Source organism: Hemitrygon akajei, chromosome 15 (assembly GCF_048418815.1).
Source record: "Hemitrygon akajei chromosome 15, sHemAka1.3, whole genome shotgun sequence".
Lineage (NCBI taxonomy): Eukaryota > Metazoa > Chordata > Chondrichthyes > Myliobatiformes > Dasyatidae > Hemitrygon > Hemitrygon akajei.
The window spans coordinates 53840107-53853458 of record NC_133138.1 but is presented as its reverse complement, the minus strand read 5'-3'; the positions used below and the strand labels follow the sequence as shown (position 1 = coordinate 53853458).

The following is a 13352-nucleotide window of genomic DNA, read 5'->3' as shown; positions in this document are numbered from 1 at the left end:
TGCCTACACAACATCCACATCCTTCCACTGAAAGTCCCTAATGTTTCTGCCTCTCCCACGACCCTGACAGTGCATTCTAGGTACCAACCACTCTGTTAAAACAAACTTTCCTCTGAGCTCCTTCGAACTTATCCATTTCACCTTAAATGCATGCCCTCTGCTATTAGACATTTCAACCTTGGGAAAAAGAAACTATCTATTCTACCTATGCCTCTCATTGTCTTATAAACCTCAACCAGATCTGCCCTTAGCCTCCGCCACTCCAACAAAAATAACCAAGTTTGTCTAACTACTTATTATATTGTGTGACCTCTAATTGAGGCAGTATCCTGGTAAACCGCTTCTGTGCCGTCTCCAAAGTCTTGGCATCCTCCTGTGATGGGGCAACATAGCATTGTGTGAAATACTCCGGATGTGGCCTAACTAGACGCTTATAAAGCTGCAATGTAAACTCATGATTTTTTAATGCCTCAAATAATAAAGATAAGCGTGCTATACACCTTCTTTGATCACCCTATCAACATGCGTTCAAAGTTCACTTTCAGGGATAAAGCCTAATAAACCTGTTGAATTTTTTTGAAAAATGGATAGAGTAAGAATGTGTATGTTTGTTATTTATCTGGGTCTTCAGAAGGAATTTAAAGAGTCATGGTGAGTTGAGTACCTGATGTCAGATTATTGATCTTGGAAGGAAATTGTCTGAGTAATAGGATTCTGACAATAGGAATAATGGATAGTCACTGCAATTGGCAAGATGTGGCTGGGGTTCTCCCAAGGGACTACATTAGTGTTTTGGCTATTAAATTATCCACTGAGATAATGGGATTGAAAGCCACATATACAAGAATGCCAATTAAACTAAAACAGGCTTTACATATTTAAGTTTGCCAATGAAAGAAGAAGAACAAGTTAAAACAGTCTCAGTAGAACAAGGATGTAGACAAGTCAGTGGCTATTTTAGATTAGATATTTCCTAACCACAAAAAGCTAAAACAATGCTCCAAGCAAATTTAGAGATCTAACTACATGTCCTGTAAAGAGGACCCACAGAAAATAACCATAACGGCTAATGGAATGTTAGAAACATAGAAAACTTACTGCACAATACAGGCCCTGTGGTCCACAATGCTGTGCCGAACATGTACTTATTTTAGAAATTACCTAGGGTTATCCATAGCTCTCTATTTTTCTAAACTGCATGTACCTATGCAGGAGTCTCTTAAAAGACCCTATTGAATCCACCACTGCCACCGTTGTCGGCAGTCCATTCCACACACTCACCACTCTGTGTAAAAAAAACTTCACCTGACATTACCTCTGTACCTGCTTCCAAGCACCATAAAACGGTGCCCTGTCATGTTAGCTACTTCAGCCCTGGGAAAAAGCCTCTGACTATCTACACAATCAATGCCTCTCATCATCTTATACACCTCTATCAGGTCACCTCTCAGCCTCTGCCGCTCCAAGGAGAAAAGGCCTCAACCTATTCTCATAAGGCATGCTCCCCAATCCAGGCAACATCCTTGTAAATCTCCTCTGCACCCTTCCTATAGTTTCTACATCTTTCCTGCAGTGAGTTGACCAGAACTGAGCCCAGTACTCCATGGTTGATGAAGGCCAATGCACCGTGTGCCTCCTTAACCACACAGTCAATCTGCACAGCAGCTTTGAGTGTCCTATGGACTCAGACCCCAAGATCCCTCTGATCCTCCACACTGCCAAGAGCATTATCATTAATACTATATTCTGCTATCATATTTGACCTACCAAAATGAACCACCTCACACTTATCTAGGTTGAACTCCATCTGCCATTTCTTAGCGCAGATTTGCATCCTATCAATGTCCTGCTGTAACCCCTGACAGCCCTCTACACTATCCACAACACCCCCAACCTTTGCAACATCAGTAAATTTACTAACCCATCCCTCCACTTCTTCATCCAGGTCATTTATAAAAATCACAAATGAAGGGTTCCCAAAACAGATCCCTGAGGCACACCATTGGTCATGCAGAATATGACCCACCTACAACCACTCTTTGCCTTCTGTGAACAAGCCAATTCTGAATCCACAAAGCAACATCCCCTTGGATCCCATGCCTCCTTACTTTCTCAATAAGCCTCGCATGGGGTATCTTATCAAATGTCTTGCTGAAATTGCATTCCAGCTTTTGTATTCTAATTCCCTTGAAATGAATGCTACCATTGCACTTGCACATTATCCGTACATGTATCCAAACAGAATGAAAAACATTGGTTTTGCCTGCCACAGAAACAGATTATGCCATACATTATTAAACCAAGAAGATGGAATGCAGAATATTGTGTTTCAGTTACAGAACATGTTCTGTGCAGATTAACAAATAAAGTGTAAGGCCCTGTTGATGTAGGTTAGGAGACCAAGAGTGTATCTTTCAATGTACTGTATCTGAATGAATGAATGAATGAACTCCATTTAAGAGTTTGATATAATTGGGAAAGAAACTGCCCATGAGTCATTGTGGTTTGCTCTTTCAGACTTTTTTATCTTTGTCCTGATGGAAAAGGTGAGAAGGTAGAATGATTGAAGTGGGAGTTCTAAATGATGTTATCTGTTTTCCTGCAGACGCGTGAGAATCAGTGTAAGGGATGTTGATTGGTTGGGCTGCGTTCACAACTCTCTGCAATTACTGTGGTCTTGGGCACAACTATTCCTATACCAAGCTATGATACATTAGGAACATGGCTTCATTATCCTGGACTTCATTTAGGATAAGTCATGAGGCGGGCAAATAAAAATTAGCATTCTATTCCTAAGAATTCATGCCAGTGGGTGACTGTATTGAAATTCTCTAGCATTAAAACAACCCGATACAATAAATAGAAAAGTGCTGTTAAGGGAGCTCAGTACTAAGCTTTCAAGGACAAACTGAGAGCTTTAAGTTGTGATTGTTATATGTACAGAATAGTAAAGATTTGAAATTTCTTTTTCCTCACTTCAAATTGATGCTCAGACAATTATTCTTTATAAATTATATCAATGATATTATTAGCTAAAAGTCACAACAATAAATGGATAAATGGAGATAGGTTGCTTGCTGTTTATCAAGTCATAGAATTTTACAGCACAAAGGCTTGCCTTTGAGCCCACAGAACTCAATTGAGCATCAAACACAGATTAATACTAATCCCATTTTATTCTCCAAATGCCCAAAGACTCTACTATTCACCAAGGGCAATTTATGGTGATCAACTGATTACTTACCTGCATGTCTTTGGGATTTGGGAGGAAACTGGAGCTCCTGGAGAAAACCCACACTGTCACAGGTAACATGAGCATACTCCATACAGCCAGCACTAGGGATGGGTATCAAACTAAGGTCATCGCCACTGCAAAGCAGTGTCAGAACTATCTGCACCACTCTGCCACCCAATGCTTATAAAATGGAATGTTGCAGGATTTTGATGAAATTAAAATACTTTGAAGATGTAGCATTTCTGATTGTGCAGATATGGTGATTTTATTCTGCAAATATCATTCCTTATTTATAGCATGATTTCAAACTTCAGGATATAAATCTTTCACTCTAAATTTCTGAAAAGGAATTAGCTGTAAATCAATTAAATAGTGTTTTGAATTTTAGTTCCAAGACGTCATAGTTTATTAATCATCTCTGAATTCAGGTGCAGATTGCAAACAAGATAAGTTATAACATGTTATAACATTTTTTACAGATGAACTGATCCAAACACAGATTTGATGAAATAAAGAAAGTCAATTTTGACTGAAATTTTATCATCTATATGAAAATGATATAATCAACATTATTGTTGTACAATTGTGGTGTGGACTAAAATACGCATACACATAAATATATTCATGCCACTCTCATGAACTTAGATAACAAATAGATATTTACCTAACACTAAAGGTGGTACAAGCACTTACAGGTCATTTAGTGAATACAATATTTTGTCACTGAGTTCAATGAGACAGTATTTTATCACTAACTGACAATCACTGAATGAACTCCAATAATCGGAAGATATTTCTTTATTAAATAACCATCAATTGATTGTAATAACCATTGACAATCTCTTCTTCTGAGTGAATGGACTAATGTCAAAGTAAGCATCGGTCAGTAGAGGTATATTTGTAAGTCATTTGAGTAACATTGGAGATGTGAAGCTTGATACTGGAAAAAGCATTGTGGGTCATTGTGAAGCATGAACAAAAATATAGCAAGCTGATGAAAAATCAAATGTAAGAAGAAGGTATTGTTCCAAAAGTCAGCTTTAAATTTATTATGATAACAGTTTTATTTAATATGTGAATAATATATTAATACTATATTAATGTTTCAGCAGTGCTCTACTTACCTTGTTAATGAGTTCTCCTATCATTCCATCCCATTTTCCATTACTTAATAGTTTACCATACTGATTATCAGGAGCTTGATAGATTTGATACTTAAAGCCAAGATGCTCTGACAGTGCATTCAGAACATCTATAGAAAAACCATAGAATTCTTTACGTTGACCAAACATGTTCTCTGATACCATAACAAATGGAGCCACCTGCAAAAAAAAAAGATAAAGGGAAAGGATCAGATCAAAAGTGTCTTGTTCCTTTCTTTAAAAAAGTAACCTTCAGTGTTAATTTTCACAGGGACTTAATACTCAAAACATGCAGTTAACTAAAATGAGTTGCAGTTTTCTCCAAAATACTTTAATTTTCTTTTCAAATATTCATAAAGAGAATGGATTTTAAAAAAAACTATCTACAAGTTAATCTAGATAAGATAAACGTGCATTAGAAATATTCTTATCTAAAACAATAAAAGATAAATAAATAATAAAAAAACTGAATTAGAATTTTCTACCATTCGGCTGTTTGGTTTGTGTATAATTTATTTAAGTGGGAAGAAAATGATCATTACAAAGACCCATCATTTCCTTGGTGTTCATCTGCTAAGGAAGATCTGCAGAAAACATCAGCAACATAAATGGCAATCCAGTTATCATGACTATCACTATCCTTAACTACAATGCTTATGCTCAAGGTAATTGCTGAGAGAGAAGGTTTGAGTGATAGTCTCCAATGAAGAGGTGCCTTAAACTCTGACAAGAAAATAGTACTTCAGTATGATGCTGCAGGGATCAAAGAATTTGTATACTATCCATGATGTAATGTAGCAATATGAATATTAAAAAGATCTTTGGTAACCATATATTTGAAATGGCCAGGTAAACTTGCATTGACTAATATTATCAAATACAGAGTAAGTATTTGAAAATCAAAATAACAGCAGGTGATGGAGATGGAGATAGCGGCAATGATTGAAACAATAACAAAAGTTTAAAAAACTACAGATGTTGGAAGGAAGTTCTGATGAAGGGTCAGTGACCTGAAACCAACTCTGTTTCTCTTTTCATAGATGCTGTCTGATATGCTGAGTGTTTCCATCATTTTCTCTTTTTATTACAGAAGAAATAGCTTGTGAAGCAATGCTAAATGCAAGGATTTTGCTGCTGCTTATACATTACACTGTCTGCACAACAAAACAAATAATGAAATATGAATTGCCTTATAACATATTTTAGACATGTTTTATGGTGTCATATATTTGCAAATGTCTTCTTTCTTTCAATGCAAGTTTATCTGTTAAAACTGAAAGAGTTGATTCTGACAGTAAACCCTTGTTTCGTCAGTGAATGTTATTCGCTAATTAAAACTGATATTCCAGGAGTTACACATGCCCTTGAATGCCACTGGATATTGTCTTCAGTAGACAATGAAAAATTATTTAATCTGTCAGAAATTAAGGGCAAGTCTGATTGACTGGTTCGTTGACAAGACTGATGGTAGGGGAGCTGCATTGCCTCAGTTGTTGCCTGGACCAGACCCTCATGCTTTGGGATCACCTGTAGCTGCCCAGGGGAGGAGCCAGCAGAGGCAACCTGGCTGGGTGACCGTTTATATTTGGGTGGGGGCTCACCCCTCCCATTGGTGCAGCCCTCCAGTGTTCACTTGGTGAAAGACAAGCTGGATTGCATTTATCTGCAGCTGCACTAGTGCGTGATGATCAGACCGTCGAAAGCTTATTCTTTCCAACAACATCCATGCACCATCAAACTACAGGATATGACATTCAGGGATTGGGCGATTTTACTATATTTTTGTGACTGTATGTTTGTGCTATCGTAATTATATGTACTTTATATGTCCCTTGTGCTGTGTATGACTATTGGTACTATATTTTGGACCTTGTTCTTAGAGGAATACTATTTTGTTTGGCTTTATTCAGGAGTACACATGTATGACTCAATGATAATTAAGCCTGAGCTTACATATAAATCAGTCACAGTAATGCACAATACACTGTCTCCACAAGCAATTTCCACAGAATATTTAGAGGTATTTATGTTGTCTCACTAATGCACTGTAAAGATGCATCAAAACATCCTTATTTTTATACTCTTTTAAAGGTCAATATTCCATTAATCTTTCTAATAACTTGCTAAAGCTGAATGCTAATGTTCTGCACTTCATGTTCTGGGACCGTGGATCCTTTTGTACTGCAATGTTGTATAGTTCCATTCTTCTTAAGTAATCAATTTACTTTTTCATTTTTCCTTCTGAATTGAATAACCTCACAGATTCCCATATTGTACATCATGTGTCAGCTTGTCCACTCACTAAATCTAATCAGTCTTAAGGTTCTTCATGCCCTCCTCACAACTTGCTAATTCACCTTTGTGGCGTCAGAAAATTTGTTGACAGCTTCATTAAACTCAACTATATAGATCATAATTAGCTGAGGTCCCAACACTGATCTCTGTGGTTACTCAAAAAAGCTGCTCAGTCATTAGTTAAACCCATTACTAATTTTAATTAATATCTGATGAAATGTAGTTTATTATTCATCTTCTTATTCCAGCTTGACCCTGAACCCTGATCCTCACTGAATGTCAATCTGAAAATCACTTATTTCTCCTGTTTTCTGTTATTAACAGAATATTTCACACACACAGGTGCTTTCTTATCTTGAACAGTAATTCTTAATGTGGAATCTTATCAAATGCTTTCTGGAAATCTAGAGTCTTTCTTCTAACTGACACTCAATTTCTCATTATATTTTTCTTTCAGTAAGCTGATTATTTGCACTTTTTACAACACTTCTTCTTTCAACAGGCTATAGAAAAATCTTAACCAGTCCTTTAGATAAGGACTCCATTGATCAATCAACAAACACTACTGTCACTTCTTGTATCCATGTCCTCCATGCACATTTTTCACTCCTGGGTAACATCCATCTCCCAAATTCACAATTTCTATACTGTTAACAGCTGTGCCACCCTGCGAATTAATTGTTTGGATTGAATTCCTATGTAGCTGCTGATCCTGCAGAACTGGGACAACTGGGCTTCAGCATTGAGCAGCAGTTCTAGTCAAACTCCCTCTATGTAAAGCCTCCTTCCAGCTCAATTGCTTTTTCTTGCCTGCACACTAATTAAATCCACTCAACCAGCAAAGTCAACCAATCCAAGAACAGCATTTACGTATAAAAATCAAATCAAATCAAGCTTGACCATCATAACTTTGATATAGATTTAATAAATAGCTTGTTACTGAAGTCATCCGTCACCATTTGCAAAAATAATTACTCAGAAAAATCAGGCTATTCATCAGTTAGCACATTATTATTTTTAACTAATATCTCAACAAGCGCAATTTATTATTCATTTTCTTATTCCAATTTGGTCCTGAATCCTGACTCTTAATTATTGTCTATTTCTTCTAAAAGCTCAATTTCAAATCCAACTGCTAAATATATTACAGAAGTCAACCATCACTGCTGCAGAATTTAATAACATGCCTACATGTTGCTGCATTTTCTAATCTGACATCCGTTCATTATGAAGAATACACACTGTTGGCTTTTTTGTAAGCTCAATCAATAAGTCTTCAATGGCTTGAAATTTCTACAAAAAAATGGCCATTCTGCATGGAACTGAGTCTTTCACCACCAAAGCTGGAAGGAAGTTTTGAACTCCCACACAACTTGCCCAAATGTGGAAGTCCCAGATGTCCTAGAGCTGATTGCTGGTGTTATTCCAGTTGTACTTCGACTTTGGAATCCACTGGTGAAGTATAAACACCCTGCAGCTCCTCAGAGCTGAACGTTGACCAGTTCAGATGCCACCTCCCTGGCCATACACTCATCTCTGGAGCAGTGAGCAACAATTCTAGTCAAAAGCAGAATCTTCCAGTGGCCACCCATTTCAATTTCACTTCTCACTCCCGTTCCGACATGTCAATCGCTTACTGTTGCGATGAACCCACACTCAAGTTGGAGGAGCAACACCTTATATTCTGTCTGGGTAGCTTCCAGTCTGATGGGATGAACATCAATTTCTCAAACTTCTAGTAATGCCCCCACCCTTCACCAATCCCCCTTCCCATTTCCCTCCCTCACCTTATCTCCTTAGCTGCCTATCACATCCTTCTGGAGCTTCTCCTCCTTTTCTTTCTTCCATGCCCTTCTGTCCTCTCCAACAGATACCCCCTTCTCCAGACCTGTATCTCACCAATCAACTACCCAGCTTTTTACTTCACTCCTTCCCACTCCTCCTCAGTTTCACCTATCACGTTATGGTTCTTCCTCCCCCCCCCCCCCCACCCCATTTTCTTACTTTGACACCTCATCTTATTTTCCAGTCCTGATGAAGAGTCTCGGTCTGAAACTTGGACTGTACTCTTTTCCATAGATTCTGTCTGGCCTGCTGAGTTCTTCCAGCATTTTGTGTGCATTGCAAAACATTTTTTCTGATGGGTAAGTGCTCTGTATCGCAAATGTTCTGCAGGTGAGTGCAAGGAACTGCAGAGAGTTGTCAATACAGCTCAGTATCTCACAGGAACCAGCCTCCCCTCTATGACTCTGTCTATACCTCTCGCTGCCAATCATCATCAAAGTCCCAACCCACCTCAGACAATCTCTCTTCAAACACAAAATAAAAAAGCCTGAAATCATGCATCACCAGACTCAAAGACAGTTTCTACCCCACTGTTATCTGACTCCTGAATGGACCTCTTTGACAATAATTGGCACCACACTCTACATTATTATTAACCTGCACTTTAATGTTCATCTGCACTGTACTCTCTCGGTTGCTTTTACACTTTACTCTGCATTGTTTCTGTTTTACCTCATTCAACCTCAATGCAATGTGTAAGGATTTGATCTGTATAAACAGTATGCAAAGCAGCATTTTCTCTGGATCCTGATACATGTAACAATAAAAAAAATGCCAATACTGATATGCTTGTTTTAATGGAGAGGAATGTCTGTACAGGAGAAAGGCTTCAGCAATTGTCATATTTAGATTTAATTATAATATTTTAATTGTTTTCAAATGTTTTCTAGTTTTTCATATGTTTAATTACTTTAAGAGTGCTAATGGCATGTTTTATTCGTAATAACCTGTGAATAACCAAGATGGTTTTGACAGTTTTTCATATCGTAAACAAGTGGCAGAGTATTTCAGCTGAGTAAGCTGAGAGGTAGAATATTTCAGCTCACCAATCAAATTCACCCAAGGTAGGAACATGTTTATAAATTGTTAGCTTGGATAGCAAGGAAATTCTGGACCACTGTTACTTTTAAGGATCTTGTTCTTTAGAACAATTAGACAGGGACTTCATTACACATTAAACATCATTAACATAAAATTGCTGATCTATTTTTGCTGTAGCATACTACAAACCATAAAGTTTAAGCTTGTAACTTAAGGATGAAGAACTATAATAAGTAACAAACTCCAGGAGACAATTCCCTATGAGGTACATTTAGGAACAGCAATGATATTGCATTGATGGCATCAGAGGACTTTAGGTCAGCTAAATGATCCTTTCCTATCCATGACTTCCCAAAACAACAATGCTCCAGTCCCTAAAAGATTACTCCATTTCAGCAGGTAATTTCTCAGATCACTTGTATTGGCAATTTTCTTTTACCTCTTTTATCAAAATCTGCCTGGCAATAAAAGAGCTGAAAATCAGCACTGGAAAACTGAATCAAGCTTTCCTGTTACTTTGCATTCCGAAATCTCATTTTAACTTATTTATATCTGCTATGCCTTCATTGATGCAGTGGTTAACATAAATAATATAAAAGGGTCTACCTTTACTTTTAAGAGAGAATGCTTAAAACATACAGGTATGGTTTTCCATTATATAGCCATTCTTTATACATGTTTTCTCTATTTATAAAGATTTGTAAATGGAAACATGTTTAGCCCTTGATATATGATGATCATAAATGTGTTCTGAGATGTGCTGGTCAAGAAATGTCAACTATTTGAAGGACTGTTTTCATACTGATACCGGTAAGCTATAAATTTGGCTGACTTACTTCTCTACGGCTCAATACAATGCAGTTGCTGGCTTCTATAAATATCGTCATATTAATGGAACTCCGCACGAGTTTCAAATTGTAACCTAATCTTACATCTGAATTTGTATTTCATTTGCAAATTCAAAAGATAAATCACATTAGGGTCATTACACATTAAATAATATTACCAGTTTATTGTAATGGGTAGCCAATATTCATGAAAGCATATTTCTCTAACTATTAGTGTAGTATGGTCAGTAATTGAATGATTCGTCTTTACCCAGCTAATTAATATTTAGCAATGTTTTCTGGCCACAGTAAATGAGTGATTAATTTTGTTTCCTAATGTTTGCAGAACATTTTTAATTTACTCTATTACCTCACATTCTAACCCTTCCCATCAAAATATTCAAACCAGGATTATGGATTGTTAGACTAACATGAATGATTTTTTAAGAAGCGTTCAAAAAATAGGCTGAAGCAAAGGGACACCGTTTTTCTTAATCCACCAGATTTTTTTTTATAGAATAATTGCTGAAAAAAACACTTCCTGGACAGCAAGAACAAATGAGTTTCCACTAAAAGCTTTGTTGCCTCTCTTACCATACCGTATTTTTCCATTGCAATGATCAAGTCAGTGTAAAAACCTCAAATCTAAGCTGCAAACTAAGTATGTATAAAATATAAAGATGAGAAATTCTGCAGATGCTGTCAATCCAGAGCAACACACTTAAAATGCTGCAGGAACTCAGCAGGTCAGGCAGCAGCTATGGAATTTGACATTTCGGGCCATGCCACTTCTTCAGGTCTGGTAAGGGAGGATGAAGACGCCAAAATAAAATAAAGGTGGGGGAGAGGAAGAAGGATAGCTAAAAGGAGATAGGTGAAGCCAGGTGGGTAGGAAAGGTAAAGGGCTGGAGAGGGAGTAATCTGATAGGGGACAAGAGTGGACCATAGGGGAAAGGGAAGGAGGAGAGGCACTAGGGGGAGGTGACAAGCACGTGATAAGAAGTATAAGGCTAGAGTAGGAAACAGAAGAAGAAGAAAGAGGGACAGTAATTAATTTTAGGTGAAGGAGAAATCAGTATTAATGCTATCCAATTGGAGGCTACCCAGACGGAATATAAGGTATTGCTCTTCCACTCTGAAGGTTAGCCTCAGCATGGCACAAGAGGAGGCCCTGGACCTACATGTCAAAATGGGAATGGGAAATGGAATTAAATTGTTGAAAAGCAGGAAGTTCCGCTTTTGGTAGACAGAGCAGAGGTGCCTGATGGAGCTGTCCCCCAAATTATAATGGGTCTCAGCAATGTAGAGGAGGCCACATCAGAAGCACTGGACACAATAGACAACACCAGCAGATTTGCAGGTGAAGTGTTGCCTCACCTGGAAGGACTTTTTGGAGCCCTGAATGGAGGTGAATGAGGAGATGAACGGGCAGGTGTAGCACTTTGGCCGCTTCCAGGGATAAGTACCATGAGGGGCATTAGTGGGAAGGGAATCATGGAGGGGGTGATCCCTGTGGAAAGTAGAGTGGTGGGAGGAGGTAAAGATATGTTTGGTGGTAGGATTACCTTGGAGATGGCAGAAGATTTGGAGAATGACATGTTGAATGCAGAGGCTCATGAGGTGGTAGGTAAGGACAAGAAGAACTCTATCACTGATAAGGGAATGGGAAGATGAGGTGAGTGTAGAGTTTGGGAAGGACAGCATGAATGGTGGAGGAAGGGAAACCCCATTCTTTGAAGGAGGACATCTCTGATGACCTGGAAAGGAAAGGAACATCTAGGGAATAAATGCTGTGGAGACAAAGGAACTGCAAAAAGAGAATAGCATTTTTACAGGAGACAGGGTGGGAAGAAGTATAGTCAAGATAACCGTGAGAATCTCTAGGTTTATAAAAGATGTCGGTCGACAGTTTGTCTCCAAAGTTGGAAACAGAGAGCTCAAGAAAGGGGAAACAGGTGTCCGAAATGGACCAAGTGAATTTAAGAGCAGAGTGGAAGTTGGAAGCAGAGCTGATGAAATTGACGAGCTCAGTGTGGGTCCATAAAGCAACCCCATCAATGCAGTGGAGGAGTGGGGAGTACTACCGGGAAAGGCAAGGAACATTGACTGTTCCACATAGCCAGTGGAAAGTCAGACCAAGCTGGGGCCCATGCGGGTGCCCGTGGTTACCCCTTGAGTCTGGAGGAAAAGAAGGAGCGAAAGGAAAAATTGCTGAGGGTGAGGACCAGTTTTGCCAGCGGATGAGGGTCTAAAATATGTTTAAAATAAGGTTTTTAATTGATTGTGTAGACCTAAAGAGTTAACTTTGTATTGAATTACTCTTACGTCTGTAAGACTGCTCAGCACTATTGGACAGATTGAAATGCAGTTCAGCTTCTCCTGACAACTTCTTGACTTAATATCAGCTATTGTAATGAAATCTACCAGCTTTTAAAGGGAATATTCATTCTGTCTGAAATTACTAGATTACAGAGCTCTTGCTTATCATAACATCAAACCATGTGAAGAGGTTAAAAAAAAATTAAACCAAGCAAATCTAGGGAAATTAAACACAGTGTGAGAAAGAGATGCTTTCATAGTAAGTAATTTAATGTGAGGAATAGTTGAATAGAAAGGATGAAAATTATCTGAAAAATTCACAATGCTTTCAATGTGAGGCCGCCTTTGGCAAAGCCAATGCAAACTGACTCTCGAAGATAGGTCAAAATGTTACCTCAAATACCAATAAGGCCATATTCAATTATTTTGCACACCTTACTTCCAAAAGCAAAGATAAATGGTTAGGGGTCAGAGGACAGCAAGAAAAAAAATCAGGAGTTAGAGCAAAAACAACTGTGATAATTTCTTCAAAAAATATATAAATGATGAAAACAGAGATTACATTTATAGGAAAAGGCAAGGGAGGTTTGGTTAAATATTTTGTGGAGTCAAGAGGCTCCCATAGTTGCTGGATCTAGAGCTTGTTTT

The 13352-nt window shown here is 38.0% G+C and overlaps 1 protein-coding gene across 2 annotated transcripts in view; it reads right to left on the bottom strand.

Moving 5' to 3' along the window:
* Positions 1–13352, bottom strand: part of LOC140739358 (glutamate receptor ionotropic, delta-2-like) — a 506376-nt gene that overhangs the window by 97024 nt on the left and 396000 nt on the right. For both annotated transcript variants that reach the window (XM_073067583.1, XM_073067584.1), the window contains one exon: positions 4360–4557. In XM_073067583.1, coding sequence (XP_072923684.1) covers positions 4360–4557 — 198 coding nt within the window. The remainder of the gene's footprint in view (positions 1–4359; positions 4558–13352) is intronic.